This window comes from Hetaerina americana, unplaced genomic scaffold (assembly GCF_022747635.1).
Source record: "Hetaerina americana unplaced genomic scaffold, ioHetAmer1.1.p SCAF_5, whole genome shotgun sequence".
NCBI classification, from domain to species: Eukaryota; Metazoa; Arthropoda; class Insecta; order Odonata; family Calopterygidae; genus Hetaerina; species Hetaerina americana.
In genome coordinates this window covers 86,308,211-86,326,063 of record NW_027287095.1, presented here as the reverse complement: position 1 = coordinate 86,326,063, position 17,853 = coordinate 86,308,211, and the positions used below count along the sequence as shown (strand labels likewise).

The following is a 17,853-nucleotide window of genomic DNA, read 5'->3' as shown; positions in this document are numbered from 1 at the left end:
AACGTGAAACAATCATACAATTATACACAACGCCTTCTCTAGGAGCGTGGCGGTTCGTTTCAGTTCAAACAACTGATTTTGTCCCGATCGCAGCAATACTAATATACCAACGAGCACGCTGGGAGAACCCCCGCGCGTTGAAATCCCTTTCCAATTGAATATCCACCTCAAATTGTCAAACTGAATAACAAATCCGAATTCATGCATTACCAAACAAAAGTACGCGTGATGTCGCACGATCTGTGTATTCCGAAAAGCAGGTCGTTTCAGATTTTTGATTTCGATGCAACCTATCAACGTCCAGCTCAATTACGTGTATGTTAGTCTTCATCGATACGTTCAACTAAAACTATCCAAGGAAATTAACGAGGTCAACACCGCTCCGAAAGCCTGCAATCTTTATTTTTTATTTCCATTCTTCTTTGAGAGACATATCCTGGAGTGTCGACACAATGATGAAGAATTTTGATGCTATAACGTAAACAACACAGAGTTAGCGATACAGGATTAGAAGATGTACGGGCTTTGCGACTTCCTCCGTGAGGACCACCTCCATGGTATCACCATAGAATTTTTGGAAAAATTGTGAATATTCATCCCAAATTGTAATTTTACTTTTCTTTTACTCGACTTAATGCTAATTGGAAAACTCGTCCTTTTCTTTTGGCCCTTAGGGATTGTCGTCGGGTGGGCGAAATCCTCCGTGGGAGGCCGGGATCGGACATGTCCCACTATTAAATCTTTCTCTTTTTCCCCTTCCACGTGCAGAGACGGTGAGGGGCGAGAGTCGGGGGTGCGCGCCGCAGAGCTACAACTACCACTCGTACTCGGAGGGCGTGGGGTGGACGGTGAAGACGGCGGTGGAGGAGGCGGCCTACGAGGTGGGCTGCTCTCGCGACTCGGCCAACCCAGCAGGCGTGAAGGCCCCTTCCACGGAGCACTGCTACTGCGCCCGCCACCTCTGCAACTCGGCTGCGGCGGCCGTAGCGAGGGGAGGCGGCGGGAAGGGCCGAACGGGGGGCGGCGGCGGCGTGGTGGAGGCGGGGCGGAGGGCGGGGGAGGTGGTGGGGCAGACGGTGGCCGCCGCGGCGCATCACACGGACGCCATGGCGGTCATCATCGTCTTCAACGCAGTCAAGTACATCCGGAGCCTACGGTGAGCGACAGTAGGGTGGGAACACTGACGGTGGGGTGGAGTTCCGTCAAAATGAACCATTAACGAATACAAAATAACTATTGAGAGAAAAATCTCACGTGGATTTACGCTTCTTGAGAGATGCGACGACGCCGGACGAGAAACCACTTATTTATTTCTCCAAGAAGGTCGACCTATTCATATGATGAAACTTCTACATTTTGAATTCCCTCAAATAATTAATTGTAACACTAATTTTCAAGATCAAGTTCAAGGCTAATTACTTCAACTTCATGACAACATAATAGTCCTAAATTAATGTTCCATTGTTCCTCAAATGGGACATGAAATGTGGTGGTCCCAAAGCAGCTTTCATTTGAGCAGGTCAATGTCAATGCATTCTATTGATTACCACCAACTACAGAGGCCAATACATTACCCAAAACACGTTCCTGCTACTGCAACTCATTGGCCATTTAAATTTTTAATGCAGCAACAAAAGAAGGAGTACAGACATATGTTCAGTACTTTTGCAAATAAAATCTCTTTGTCTTAATTTCCTATACCATCTGGCATGTGGGAGGACATGGATAAAGAAAATATTTCATAAAAAATCTTGAAAGAACAAAAATTTGATCCATCATCCATATGATCCATATGATCCATATGACATTATATTGCAGACAATCACATACAACCAAGTCCTAGATGGAGGGAAATCCACCGAGGCGGGAATCGAACCTGCGACCTTTGGGTTGGTAGGCGAGAACGTTACCCCGCCGCCATCGAGGCCGGCGTTAAATATGAGTAACTGCGAATGCATAAATACATATATGTAAAAGATTGAATAGTTATAACTGCTTAGTTAGTAGTGAAAATTAGTCAATATGTTCCATATATAGTTCCAAACCTATATACATATTTAGAAATTTGGATTATGAATTTTAACAATTTACTGCTTCTTGCCTGTCGCTCATGAAATTTTCAATCAAAAAAATGATCCATCTTATAAAATGACATTACTTTAAGCTGCAAGCAAGCTTTCATCAAGCTATAAGGGTCAGAATTTATGAATTCTAAGATAAATATGTATACAGTGGCCCTTACAAGAGGAAAATATTTTACCTTTTAAACAAAGAAAATTCCACGAGTTAGTGTGATATCTCCAACATCTTTCTAATTTAAATGTTTTCTCTGTACCTGCATATTCTTTTCATTTGTACTTTCAAATCACTCATATGTCTTAATAGCCTTTGCTGCAGCTATAACCATGAACATCTAATTTAAGACACCTAGAGGGCTACAGAGTGGCCTTTGATCGTTTGATCCAAAGACAAAGATTTAAATGCTACCAGAGTGTAAGTACTAGAGTCTGCATGTATGTCCTGTTTTTAAAATTTAAACAATTAATGGTGAAAATTGGTTGAAGCCATCAGAATGCCTAAAATGCAGCACTCATGTTAAACAATTTGGTTGCTATCATTTCCCAATATAATGAGCAAATGGCATTTCAATTCCATGGAAAACCAAAGACGGATTATAATTATATTTTGGTTTTTCTCTTTCAGAGGCGAAGATATTTATTAATGAAGTAACAACTAGTAATGTGATTGAGAAGAAACAGTGCCTCCTTGAAGTCGAGAAGCATCGAGAAATCATCAGTGATAAAAGACACTTTTCTAAATTATATCAAATGTGATACTCCTAAAACTCTATTATGAATGTGTGGATGGCGAAAGCAGAATGAATGACTTGTCCTCTATTATCATTGTTATGCATGAATGCACCAAGTGAAATGTGTGCCTCGAGTGTTGTTTGAGTCAATTGTTTGTGAACTTATCATCAACCATTAAATATATGTTTGGCTTACGATATGTTTTACGAAGTGAAAAAAACCAAAGGTTTAAGGAATTTTAATTGTTAGAGAAAGTAACTTGAGATGAGAGAGATTCATTTTTACAGTGATCACTAATACAGTATTTTAGTAATAATTGAAAATTACTAAAGTAATAATCAAACAGGTCATTACAGGAAGACAATTAGAAAAAGATGTGCAAAAGAGAGATTGTATGCTGTTCCTACCATAACCCACCCATGTATGGATCATTATCAAGAGTCAGCTGCTGTACAGGTCATTTGTCAAAAAACAGATTAGATGACCACCAATATGAAAGCCACCAGGCAAGGTATCTTATGCAAGGTACCTGGATAGCCAGTCATGATTTATGGTACGAGTAAGCACCTCATTCACACAATGCATGGGAGGCAGATGATCAAATGGGCATCCACTAACTACTGGTCTTCTCTGAAGGAACCAAACTAAACTTAAAGAAATGCGATAAGTTATTCAATAGGGTGTCACCCACTGCCAATCAGTAAGCAGGGTCAAAGGCATATAGGAGAGAACCAATCACATGACTTGGAATGCTATGTGGAGTGGATGTGTTCCATCTGATAAGAATGCTTTTTTAACTATGTCTGTCACCACTCTCAGCACTCACTGTCGGCTATACGTTGGTGTATAACACAAGATGAAATAAGACAAAATGGGATGAGAGGAATAATTAACTTAGGTTTGCCCTTTTCCCCAATATTTCAATCACAATGTATGACATTTCTGTATCATCTTCAGGTACACACATATGTATGTGAACATGACACAATAATGTAGAAATGCAATGCACATTATAAGAACAGTAGAGTGGAAAAATAAAAAATCAAAAGGTATTTATTCGTCAATATCTTCCACAAAGTAGGGCCTGCCACAGAAAACAAGAGAAGAGGCATTTGCTTCTGCTTTCGGGGGAGCTCTTTAAACGGTCTGTGGTGTAAAATGCTTAATAATGGATGTTGCTAAAACTGGGAAAAGATAAAAGTCAAAGGAATCAATTAGAATCCTTCCTCTGATCTTTTCTCTGTCATTCCACATCAAACCTGAAGCTTACTATGATCATGTTCTAGCTTCCTATCAGGGAATCATAATATGGGAGAAAATTACACAATATATACAAACATTCCCTCTCATCAAAACCAGTATTGACTAAGTACTCCATCCTCAAAGAATTAAGAGATCTGCATGAAGAAAATTCCTCTTATTTAAGAATGTCATTTCTGTCACTTTCATATTTCCACTTTTATCAATTTTGTTCAAATTTTAAGTCAACTTCTTAGATTCAGAATCACCGGAGGCAAACCTTCAAAACTTAAGTAATTTCAACATTTACTGAAATTATCCAGCAATATTTTATTCTCACCAAAACGTGCAGGATACCAAGTGCATGTATATAAATGATTCCGAAACACAAAAGTATTCATTGTTCAAATTACTGGGCAGGAGTATCTTCTAATTGCAAAAGCACTGACACATGTAAAAATTTCTAACGAATGTAAAATAACAAACAAATTATTTTCTGAGCATGTCAACGGCTTTTGCACAATCAATGGGGAAAAAATCAAATATTTCAAAACATTCATTTTGAACATCATAGGCGTTATAAAAATAACAGATTTAATAGTTGACAAGATTGTTACACAAGAGTAAGTGATGCCAAATAACTTTCAGCCTCCATGATCATAGAATGTTTTATATATCCTTCTAGGTTAATTCAAACACTCTAAAACCACATAATTATTTCAACGGCTTATTCCCTTTAAGTGGGAGATGTTAATCCAGTGATAGGAGCAGTGGGCTACTGACTGGAGTTCATTCCCAAGCTCTAGGCACCCACAGATTCACAAAAGACAAGTAATTTTTTGGGTACCAAGTCTTCCTAGGACACCACAGGTGGCACAGGGAAAGTAACTGGACCCCTTACCCTGATGTGTGAATTTCACATGCTGTTAGGCTTGAAAAAGGTGATCTCTAACCTAACCTATCAAACCGACCTTCAAATTGATTACTGCGGAGGTTATTTCCCAACAGATGCGGACAAAGAACTAATACCCTTTTTGGGAATACAGAATGCAGAACAAGCAAAATGAGAGAGGCCAAAGGTAAAATTAATCCTGAAATTAAGTACAGCATATGGCAAGAGTATTTAATATAATTATGGTTTAAGCTACTTGCAATGTCAGCATTGAGCTCAGCCAAAACCATTTTTTTAACTCAAAACTATTTAACTTAATCTTTCAGCTGGTGTGTTATGGGTTTTACCCAAAGTAGAACCAAATAATCAACCATTTATATCATAAACATAATTTACAGACATTCTGAACTAGATTGATTCCATATCAAATTAATAACTGTGAAGGAATGTATGCGGCATGTAGATAAGAGCCGAATATCCTACTAAAATTATGCAAATAAACTCCTGCAACCCACAAGAGAGTAACTACTTGATTACTATAAGATCATACAAATAGAAAAATAGGGAGGGAAAGTTTACCCCAGCAAGAAAAACTGTCATAATTTTTCAAAAAACCTAATGAATAATAATATAAAGAATAGTCTAGTGGCTACATAAAATCATAGTTAAAACATTCCATTTCAAAACTGTATTCAATAAAATATTGAATTAGTGAGACATAATTGGAAGTACATCTCCAGCTCTGGCATACCACCAACATCACCTGCACACTTCAATCGACCTAAATAAATTCAATGTGTTTTCCAGCCATTAACTGCTATAGTTACTCCCAACTAACATTGAAATGACGTGTACCTTAGGTTTAGCATCAAATAAATAGGTTTATAATGATATATCTAGTGCCCATGCAATAATTATTGAAAAAATTAATTTTACATTTTGTTTATTAGAAAATCTCCTTCTACCTCTTGAAAATTACCACGGCCCTGCTGAAAACCAAATCAAATTCCTTAAATTTTGGGTATCGAGGAGAAAGTTTTGCAAGAATAAAGCCATGCACACACTTTGGATGTCATGACAGGAGAAGAAAATAATGTGGACCTGAAAAATGCTTTACCATAACGCAAAAGATTTTTTATAGAATGTCAGCCTATCAACAACCAAAAAATTAGGTATCTTTCAGGGTATAAAAATTTCCATTTTTCTAGGGCATTCCCAAAATAATTGTATTTTTGGGAAAAGATTACTATGCAGTAATAACCATTGACTGCACATGTCGGAAATCATGAGAAACAGAAGTCTTATTGTGATATCAGGTCAATAACATGATTTCCTGCTGAATGCTGGTAGTATAGATGAACCCACGAAGAATATCACTTCAGCACCCCATCCTGACCAGAAATTCTCCACTTAACTCATGTAATTGCCTGGGAACCCTCCCTTACAGAGGAATATAGATTTCCAGGAAACTGACACCAAAACTTTAAAAAAAAAAAAACAGTGATGTACAGTTTCACGAAAATCTTAAACCCAAACGAGAATGCCAACAGTGGCAATGTAAGTATCATTTCTGTCACATTCAAAGTTTATCATTACCTTCAATCAACCAGAAACCTGAGAAACAATAAGAAGTATTTCCTCTTATAGTAAAAATGACACTGTTGGAGCATAAAAAATTTTTAAAGAGCAAAATGTGTAAGCACTTTATCTTCATGCAGGGCATGAACAGCTGTCCTAATTTGTGAAACTCAAACCAACATCTCTCAACGGAGTGTCAAGTACGGCAAAGGATAAGAAGAACAGGGTGATAACATAGGCATGAATCAGTAGTGTCTCTCAAACACATTTCAAAATGAAATGTAGGGGGACCAACATTTAGTAAAATTTGTCAAATACCTATTTTTCCCACACCCACAAATTCTCCGAGTTTTCCAGTCGAGTAATTTGCTCAGAGTTTTCCAGGTAGACAAATGCCCTGTTTTCATGCTGAAGGGCTTGATTATTATAAGGCCACGACATTTTGTAATTATTTTTAAGGATCCTCAGCAAATCTCCCTAAGGTCAATAGACTGCTACCAACGAAAGCACAGGCCATGGTGCACTCTACATTAACAAAAGTATTACATGAATAATAAATGAAGAAAACTTTGTAAGGCATCCTCTTGATAAGAATAACAGAAGGAGAAATGAACGAGGAAGAACTATGTAACGGCTAAGGTCAAAATAGACCACATCAATTTGATGATAAAAAGTATAAAGCTAAGGAGTCATTAAGATGTGACGACACTAGCCAAGAAGAGAGTAAGACTAAATGCTACAGCAAACCACACTTCAGACTGATTACCACCGAATATGACAATAACACAAACATGGAACTTAACTAGGAATTTTCGTTCAATAATGTGATTTTCATCAAAACAAGATGCATATGCTGTCCATTGGGCATGGGATGTGGGAATCTTGGGATGTATTAAACCATACTGTTCATTAACCTTTCCTTTATAAATACAGGATGCTCTAATGACTCTAGATTTGGAGACTAGGTATATTATTCACAAGCAGGGTTTCCTTCAAACTTTATAGTTCAAGCATCTAATTTTTCACCAACGTGATGTAAAAGACAGTTTCAGATATAATATGGAGTAAATCCTTCATGATGAAAAGAGACAGTTGGCTTTCCCACATAGAGCGTGGAAAAGCAAAGTACCTTCTTTCATAGCATGAGGTTTGTTTGTGTATTCACATGATCCCTTGTTACAAAATACACACTATTTAGACAATGTTTACTGAAAAAATTAATTGCAATTGCTGAATTTATCTGAGATAAGGCTTTTCATCCTTCAGGTTTATCTTGATTATAGCAATGAAATGGTGCATTAAGCTTTCCTTTTTACATAATCATTACCTTACAATTGCTTGATTCCTGTGAATAATTTTCTAATGAACCCATTGTAAAAGACATCGAGAAAGAAGCCCAAGAGTGTATGGAAGATAACCATGAGGGAATTTCTAAGGCTACGAATTAAAGTCGCATTGGATGTTTTAATTCATCACCCCTCAATCAATTGAAAGAAAAAATTACAAATTTCTTAATTTATTTCTGTAAAATATGTGTCATTCTTGATTGCACTAAATCAGAAATGGTGTTTGGTCTTCAAAATGTTACTCCTCTACAGATCTCTGATGTGAAAAGAGAAGACTTGATGCAGAAGGGCATTAAAACTTACCTCCGAGCTCCTCTCCACCAAGTAGAGGAAAACCACATCCTCTCGTTGAAGGCGAATGGCTGAGTGAAGGGGGTGCTTGGTCTTGGCTCGGAACATGCCAAACAGAAGGGGTGCAGACATGTGAGCGAAATCCTTGCTCGTAAAATCATCCTGAAAAGTAATGAAAATATTTGTCAGCCGCATTCACCGTACACAAAGAGTGATAGTAGAATTAAAATATTTTTCCATTTAGGAGTGGCTCTTAATGGCCACACATTCTGAGCTCACTAATTCAGACACACATTCATTTACTTGGGAAAGCATTATTTTTTGGCCAAGACCATACTAAGGGGATGCATAAACTGACCAATAGTCAGGGATCATAAATGAACTAAGCATGAGATATCCTAAATGTAAAACAACTAAAATTTCTAAAAATTAAATAGAAAGACTAAAAATTGACCTCTTGGCTCCAACTGATTTTCACAAACTCAATTTCTAATAAAACTGCAATAATGGACAGCAAAACCAATTTCAAAACACAAAAATTGTCTAAATTTTACACCACAGAATCAGCATTTCAGTAAATTATCATATAATTTTTAAAACCCTGCATCTTCCATTACAAAATCGTCCTTTCCCCATTCTTAGGGTTCAACTTTTATCTTCATGTTGGGAATTAAGACACCAAGGCCAACACCAAGTAATAGTTTCATTGAGAGAAAGAAAGACATTTAAGGGATTGTATAGAGTGAAAGGGGGCATGGGAGTCCAGTGACTTGGGGACTAAGCTACTGACCAGGGGATGAATGTTCAATTGCCAGTGACTTTGGACACACTAATCCTCAAAAGAACAATTTCACTGAGATGGGTACACAAAAGGGTGTGAGGGATGTGGTAGTCCAGGGCGTCGAGCATTGGACTAATGACCACGGAACCCAGGTTTAATTCCCTGAGATGCCTCTGGGCACACTCAGCTTCACCCAAGTTGTGTGATTTTTGTGTAACAACAGATCTTCCTGGGAAACCATAGATGGCACAGGAGAAGGAACTGAACCCCCATACCCTGATGTGTGAAATTCACCTAGCGTTAGGTTTAGTACTAAATGAAATGAACACTGCCTTCACCTATTAATTTCCAATGAGGTGACTATTATAGGATTCTACATCAATGAATAATTTAAAAATTGAATCAAAAGTACTTTTTCAAATTTAGCACCATTCTCAATCAGCTACATCTATATAATAACCAATTTATCACAAAGGGATTCAGGGAAAAATAATTCATGTAGTACATGGCATTTCACAGAAAATGGCACGAGAGTACTATTTTGACTGTCGAATCACATCACCCAATTTTTCTTTCAAAATCAAAATTTTAATTCAATACTAAGTGCTTAATGGAGGCAGACATTTTACTACTGATGGAAATTGTACGGCTATTCACATTTCCTCTACAATTTCAAGAATGGCATAATTGGCAAATATATAATACATCTAATTCACTATCCAATTAATTTTCCATCTGTTAATTAAGCTGATGAGGTGGAGAGGCCAAAGACTACGAAGAAACTGCTTATTGAAGGATATAATAGAAGGTGAAATAAAAGGAAGTATGAAGGAAGGAAGGACAAGGGTGAATAGTCCTCTCTTCCTCCTCAGATATCTCCAATAGATTGCAATTCCTTTCTCTGGTCAGCCCCTTACACAATCCTATGATTTGGATGGTCTACCCTATTGATTCAACTATAACAGTGGGTGAAATGAAAACACTAAGTATTTATCTTACAACTTCCTCCATATTAAGGCGAGTTCTTTGCAAAGTAACACCACTATAATTGCTTTTCATTCATCTTACATTTGGCAAAATACTCTAAACTCAAGCGAGTAGAACGACCATCAAGAATGGACATTCCACAAATTTAAAATGGAACGATATTATTTCTATTTTTATCCTCAGTGAAATAAGCTAACCTAACCATGAAGCAAGCAAGAAAAAGCAGATACATCAACATGTATTTGGAAAAGATGTACTCCATTTATAAACAAGTTCAGCATTATCATTGATCCGAAAGTCCTGAGGAAACAATGCAATTGCTGCCATGTCATGAATTAAATTTATAAAAACCACTGAATATAGTACGTGTGCCTAGAGAGTTTGAATAATGAGATCTGAACTTGGACAGTGATAGGTCTAAAGGAAGGTGATAACATAAAACAACCCCATCTCAAAGCTCAAGACAGTGACCTTAGCCCTGAGGCATGTTTTACGTCTAGCAAATGCGTGAAAGAATTAAGTGACGAATATTTTTCCCCACAAACACTACAATAAGCCTACTGAAATTGCATTTTTGGTTTGAAACAAATATTGACTTTGATTTCCAATTTCTGAAATGACAATGTAATGCCAAAGGAAATCCAGATTTAACACTACCAGATTACAAGATTGGTTTGAAAAGTCCATTCAAAGTCAGAGAGATTGGACCACTGATGTGTGTTAATGTAATATTCAGTGAGTGGCACCTCTCAGAAGATACAAACTAACTTTCAGCCAGATCAGTCAGTTATTCTGCGTTTGGTGTTTGAATCAAGCAAGTAGAGTAATTTCCAAAAAATGCATGAGAGAGAATCTCATGAGTTGATCAAACATTATTTTACTAGATGAAAATCACCTAAGGAGACTAAAGATAAACTTGATAAACAGTAACGTGAATCTTCTCAATTGATTAGAATGGTTTCTTATTGGTTTAAAATATTGTCGAGTCAACAATGAGATCAAGTGACACTGGATGTTCCACACACCCAGATGAGGTCCCTACTCCAGAAAGCATTGATAAAATCCATGATGTAGCGATGGGGATAAGACAATGAAAGAGTGACATTGATAATGCTCTAGGAATCTAGAATGAATGGTCACACAATATTTTGCTTCATTGCTGGAGAGGAGAAAGCTTTCTGCAAGATGGTTGTCACAAATGCCCACATTTGGCCAAAAATGAAATTGTATGCCATGTACCAAAGTCAGATTGCAGCTGTTTCAGTGAAATCTGCATGGCTTCAGGAGTCATTTCATCACTGCGGATGAAACACAGATACAACATTACAAGCCTGAAACCAAGGAACACTTCAAAGTAATGAGTTGCTAGCTGGGAGTATTCAACAAAGAAAGTGAAGACCATTCCTTCACCTAGGAAAGTTATGGCAACTATATTTGTGGGATTCGCAAGGAATATGAAAATCTTCATTGACTATTTGGGAAAAGTGTCCCACTATTACAGGAGGATACCATACCCTGATACTAGACCATTGAAAAATAGAGCTGCAGTAAAAACATCCACAATTGGTCCACAAAAATTGTCCACATCCATCATGACAATGCACGAACTCACTTCTTTGCAGTTGTGGCTACAAAATTGATGTATTAATGATTCAAACTCAGTCCTCATCCCCCCTATTCTACAGATTAGCTTTATTCAAGATAACTGCCCATTCTCCAACGTGAAGAAAACAGCTGGTGGGCAAGAAATTCTATTCAAACGAGGATATGACTGTGAAAACAAATGCCTATTTTTCAGAGTCTGAACAATTGCATTATATTTATTAATTTATCGACTTAATTGGGTAAGGTTGAGACTTATAGTCCCTTCTTCCACCTAACCCTTACTTTACAGATATTACTTGAAGACAATGACATAAAACCAAGCCCTATATGGAGGATAAGCCACCTAGGTGGGAATCGAACCCACAACCTCTGGGTTGGTAGGCGAGGACGTTACCCCGCCACAGCCGGGTCCGGCAAGGGATTAGCAAACTGTAGCATCATTGGACAATATGCATGGGCCTAAAAGTTGACTGTTGAAAAATAAAAATAACTTATCCAATAAACATTAAGTATTTTTCATTTTTGCAGAGACTTGTTAAGCCACCCTCGTACACTTAGACCAACTAGCAAGATTAGCTCAGATGACAAGGTTTGGCAACAAAAATTCATAATTGTTCTACAAATTATCTAGTGTCAATAAATTCCACATTTAGTCGTGCCCTTAAGGTAACTTTTGATTGGACTTCACCAAAAAACAATGAAGGAGAAAACAAAAAGGGGATGTTAAAATGCAAAAAAGAACTACCCAGTGAGCAGAAATGAGTCCGGAGCAATGATCCTTCAGTGTGTTGGCTCCAATTTCATCAGCAACACTATAAAACTTCACACAATTGTGTACGCCAACCGAGGTCATCAAAGCTGCTTCGCACCTGTAACAGAAATTGAATGAAACATAGAGTTAAGCACAAGCTTCATCACTGTCACCCAATCATCCCTACGAAAATAAATACACAAGCTTAGTACAATAAAAAAATACAAATATAACAAACATTATGTTCTCAAATACTGCCACAAACAACTTGGCACAGCTCAATTAAATTTCCCCTCTTTCAAAAGCTCGATCAAAAGCAAAACAATTATTTTGTACAATATTTAATGGCTCTTGGATTTGATGGGAAAATATTTACACATAAACTTTTTATTACTTTTACGCAAAGTCAATCAAGGTTCTTGGCTTTTATTGGAGAATACAAATTCAAGTTGCATTTGGCATTTTCACTTATAAATTGATCAAAAGTACTAAATTTTTAACCACTACTCAGGTTTCATCATTGAAAACACACAATAAAATTGTTAACTATCAAAATTAAGTGGTACAGAATAATTCAGCTTACTTGGACACAAGATCCAGGAGTTTGAATTTACTGGCTGCTTTCATGAGGTCCAAAGTGAAATCTTCACCCTCACCGAACACAATCTTGTCCGTATAAACCCACTCAATTAGTCTCAGACCTACATCCACCTTCAGATCAGTCCAGTCTTTCACCCAAGAGACAATGGAATATTAATTCATTTCAATAAATCATTATCTTTCATTTCTAAAATTAGGTTATCTTCTCTTCTATTAAGAGCATGGGACAAAGGATGAGTAAATGAGCACTTCAAATGAAATCTTAAAATTCAGAAAAATCATAATTAGAAGTGATATCTCGTAAAGACCCATTAATCATCAAAGACTTCCTCACTGTAAGGTTTCACTATTTACTAATTATATCGGCAGGATTTACTAGAATAGCTATTCATTCGCCCAAAATTGTTAAATCATTATGCAACCAATCTAAATCTGATCGATTACAAACAATTGTTTCATTGGCAAGGATAACATTGTCAACTATTCTCTTAACTCTGCCCATCATCGTCATTACACCAGAGGAAGGAATGACATTCATTATGGGAATATAAGAACTAAAGCTTTGAAATTAGGACCCAATGAAATGGGCATCAGATTATATAACAAACTACCCAAAAGTATCAAGGATACAAAGGGAACTGCTGCATTCAGGCATCAATTAAAAAGACATCTACAGCACAATATATTCTACTCGGTTGACGAATATCTCAACAATATTCCCGGCCAGTAAGTTCATAATTTTAGTTTCTAGCAATGGTCATGGTCTGATTCATGTTGGTGATCAATGATTTTTCTGAATTTGATATGTGCATGTTACAGCCAATGTTCATGGGTTTGTGCCAAACATTTATGTAACTATGATCATCATTTCTTTTATGTATCTTAATTGAGCCTGTGTCTTTGCTCCTCTTTGACGCGCCTTATATCATGTACATACACCACCCAACTGGTATTTTTGTATTGTGATCTCTGGGCAAATAAAGAGTAATAATAATAACACACATGAACTTGGGTGGACGCTTGGCCAAATCAAACTCTTTGTATTGCCTCTACAAGTTCACAACTCTCTCTCTCTCTGTTATGGGGTGATTACTGACCTTAAACTTGTTTTAAACTCATCCTTTGAGTAATAAGGCAAAGATTTTGTAATTGAAATTTAGATTTTTTTTATTTTATGCACATAAGCTGATTGCAATAAATATTAATGAGCATGGCATGCTCTCATACCATGCGCTCATTAATAGAAGAGAATAGCAAGGACTCAAATACAAACTGACAACATAAGATAAACTTCCATTAACTGCTTAACCATTTTCAAATAAACTAACAGATTTTGTAATAAGGATAGAGATTAACTTGAATTTCCGTAAATCAATTTTCACTGTGGTGCTTATGAAGTTGTTGGGCACAATGGAGGATTTGTTTTATGCTTCAATTATCTGTCAGTGATGACTGCTTTTCAGATTAAATATTTTTGGAACACATTGCTTTTAAACTTAAAATACACTTTTTCACCACAGTGTCTCAATGATACTAAGATGTACGAGTCAATTTGACGTTTTATAAGTTGTTTCAGCCACGCAAGGGAGTAACCAACATTACATGTTATTACACTGTTAATGTTTTGTTAAACCTAAAGAAAAAATAACACCTATACCATCAATAGCATGGGCAAACTGACCCATGATATTAAATTATTAATATTTCCATAAAATCTTATTCATGATCACCCTTTACAAGCCCAACTTCAATATTTGTTATTGCTTAGTTAATGCAGAGATAATTAAATAAATTCAACCACAATGAGCTTACTGCACTCATTGATAATAAAAAGCATAGTGGAATCTTAAGCAATCGAAGAGCATGGAATTACATTCTACATTTATTCAATGGCTTGAGTTAGGGCATTAAAATTGAACAGGGAATCATCTAATTTACAACTCCTTCAAATTAGTAAATTAACATCCATGAAGGAGGCGGAAAAAAGGGGCAATACATCAGGAGCAGAACTTTGTTAAAGAGTGGCACATTACTGTTTATCTTCCTATTTCAATTTCACCCCCACATACACAGTTGGTCAGAATGACCAAATTGGCTAGCATACTAAAGGGGTGAACATTGCAGTTAATTCAACCTGTTAGAACCTCGTTTGTAACAGGCATGATGCCAAAATACATTCAAAACATACAAAATCACCATATTTCAATCAGTAGGCACTTTCATCTCATTTTTGCAAGTAGCTAGGCAATGAATAATTTTTCATTTCATCTTAAATCCAAGAATAAACAATTTTTCATCCCGTTTCTAGGCAAATTACACATTCGGGTAGAGGATATGAAATGTTAAACTATATTTTCCAGCACCATTCGTTTTGTTTACATTGTACTAACTCTGTAAATTTTCGGCACTTTTGGACGGAATTACATCTCGAGATCTACTGTCAATTTTGTACAGGAGCCAAATGAAAAAATTATTTACCTAAGGCATCTACATTCTCCAGAGATCCAACTCCCCATGTACTGTTTCTGGAGGCTAGGATAAACTTGTGGCCGAAAACTTCACGTCCTTTTAGTTTTATTTTCAAGTCACTGGAAAGAAAACTAAATTTTTATCCAGTCTTTAGTAGGTGACAGATAGACAAATGTAAATATCTTACCTGTATTGTTCTTTGTCAAACAAGTCAGCCACCACTCGCACTAACTTAGATACAAAGCTATTTCCATCGGAATTTCCTCCAGATGCGGATGCTAAGGCATATTTCTTCTCTAATTCATTGCAATAGGATTGAAGTTTCACATATTCCTCCTTTAATAATGTCAAATGCTGCTGTAACTTCACAGCTTCAGCTAACGTAAGGACACAGAGACAATTCAAGATAAATTTATTATAAAATAAATGTTCTTTCAATGCCAACTACTTCAATTGTGCACATCTAACGTTTCAGCAAACATTTTTACTTGACTTTAAAAAATTACTTACTATTCACCGGATGAGCCATTAGAAGACACTTGCGAAAAACGACAGGGCAAACAACGGACAAATTCTATTCCACCTTTGAAAATCAAGATAACATACTAACAATAACAGAAGAATAACTCACGAATCCTAATTTAATCGAAACTCGGACTATTTCTCCGTTACATCATTTTCCAACCCACTAAACCATATTCTAATACAACTTCTGACAGCATCTCCCCTTAAATTTCGTTTTTCATTTGGAGATCACGTGACCCAGCGGTAACTACAAAACCATTTAACATTACACCATGACAAATGTGTACCAAATATCCTCTCTGTGCATGTAGTAATACAATGATTATTTTCACCATACAATGAGGAGAAATGAGATGTACTGTGAGTTGACTCACTAGGCAAATAACATTCCAAAAAATCTCGATTTTCCATCAGAGACAATATTTCATTTGCAATCGAGAAACGAAAGTCTAAAGCTTCTTAAGAGGTAGTTCTCGATTTTCTTACGTAATGATTGATTGAATAATTTGAATAATACAATCATAATATGGGTGATTAGGCAACTCACGCAACCTTGGCTATCGGTACTGTGAGGTTGTATTGAGTTTTCTTCATATTTATGCCTATATTATATACCTATATTCTATACCTATATCATATTCTATACCTATATTATATTTCATAAGCGTCGAATACATCATTTATAACCGGTTTTTTCTTCAATGAACGCATATACTTGGCCACTTCTAAATTTACTGTGAATTATTTTTAGACTGCTTTGAAAACGATTTTATCCAAATTAAAGTGACCTTGAAACAAATTTCTCAACTTTTCTCGTAGACCAAAGGGTGAAGACATATATTTTCTATGGTACGCAAAGTCTGAATGATGTCGTTACTTCTCAATCATCATCGATGCAAACATGTTTCCAGACACTTTTCCTATTAGCAACCGTAATTTTGAAGTCATCCTTCGGCAAATTTTGCCGAAACTAGGTTTAATTGGGCAGAGAGCAGCACGCCATCAATGTTCGAGGCATTTCTTCGCGAGAATTGGTTCCATGGAATAGCACTCATCTCCAGAGCAAGAATAGTCTTAATCTTAGTATTGATAAGGGAAGGCTATGAATCGTTTAAAATTCTAAGTGAGTTCTCTAGTTTGTTGAAATTAAATTGTGAGTCTTCCACGCCCGCGAACACATATGTATTTCATAAATGTATATTGGTAACTTAATACATAAGTGTATCTATTTCAAATGCTCTACTACGGAAAAACGTAAAGTACAAGCAAATTAAACGGTAATGCAATACATTCGGCATACTTATCATCAATAGAATAAGGTCACTAGCTTTTATTAGTAACTTTTTAAATAAATTTTTCTCTTTTGCGATTTTAATCACCATTAAAACTCGAGTCGAAAATGACTCTTATCCTCCGCCTCGGAAGTTACCTAATCATTTAAGATATCTATCTATCACCTGCTGGTATTTTAAGGAAATTACACTTCATCAATCAGATATTATCAACGATCATCTGTTATATGGATACCAAGCAGATTTCAGGGTGGAGCACGGCATTGCATAGAAGATGATCTCTTACTGGCTTTCCACCCAGGGGGCCCGGGTGCGAATCCCAGCGGCGGCAGATATTTTTCAGTGGTATCCCGATTCCTACTTGAGGTGCTTTGTGGAGGGCACTTTGAGTGAGTGCACCGTCCGTCGGATGGGAAATTAAACTACGGACCCCTTGGCGCCTTTCGTTAAGATTAGGCTAATGCCGACGCCGGGTTTCCACCCTTCATACGTTCCTGTCCATTCCTAATGGCGCAAATGACCTCAGCTCTCGGTCGCCTCCCTTAAATACTACTACTACTAAGATGATCTCTAATTTTCGTCCAATCCACAATGACTAATTTCGGGTTCCTGAACGACATAATACCTCTAACTCCGAAATGTGAGGACACTTACAGCTGAAGGATGGAGAGTAAGTGACGGAATATA

General features: G+C 36.7%; 2 protein-coding genes and 1 long non-coding RNA gene across 3 annotated transcripts in view; 2 read left to right on the top strand and 1 right to left on the bottom strand.

Moving 5' to 3' along the window:
- The window catches only part of LOC139693477 (uncharacterized), a gene marked incomplete at its 3' end in the record, with an annotated part of 128,133 nt that extends 127,096 nt beyond the window's left edge, over nucleotides 1-1,037 (top strand). The window contains exon 3 of the mRNA XM_071591654.1: nucleotides 769-1,037. Within this exon, the coding sequence (XP_071447755.1) occupies nucleotides 769-1,037 (269 nt within the window). The remainder of the gene's footprint in view (nucleotides 1-768) is intronic.
- The window catches only part of LOC139693993 (rabankyrin-5), a 185,228-nt gene extending 169,170 nt beyond the window's left edge, over nucleotides 1-16,058 (bottom strand). The window contains exons 1-6 of the mRNA XM_071592377.1: nucleotides 15,860-16,058; nucleotides 15,537-15,726; nucleotides 15,359-15,468; nucleotides 12,864-13,008; nucleotides 12,275-12,398; nucleotides 8,169-8,318 (exon numbers count right to left, since the gene is read on the bottom strand). Of these exons, the coding sequence (XP_071448478.1) occupies nucleotides 8,169-8,318; nucleotides 12,275-12,398; nucleotides 12,864-13,008; nucleotides 15,359-15,468; nucleotides 15,537-15,726; nucleotides 15,860-15,878 (738 nt within the window). The 5' untranslated portion in view covers nucleotides 15,879-16,058. The remainder of the gene's footprint in view (nucleotides 1-8,168; nucleotides 8,319-12,274; nucleotides 12,399-12,863; nucleotides 13,009-15,358; nucleotides 15,469-15,536; nucleotides 15,727-15,859) is intronic.
- Nucleotides 1,063-3,004, top strand: LOC139693994 (uncharacterized). Its single transcript, XR_011702083.1, has 2 exons — nucleotides 1,063-1,156; nucleotides 2,704-3,004. It is a non-coding gene; the product is annotated as an uncharacterized lncRNA (long non-coding RNA).
- Nucleotides 16,059-17,853: the final 1,795 nt, after the last annotated feature.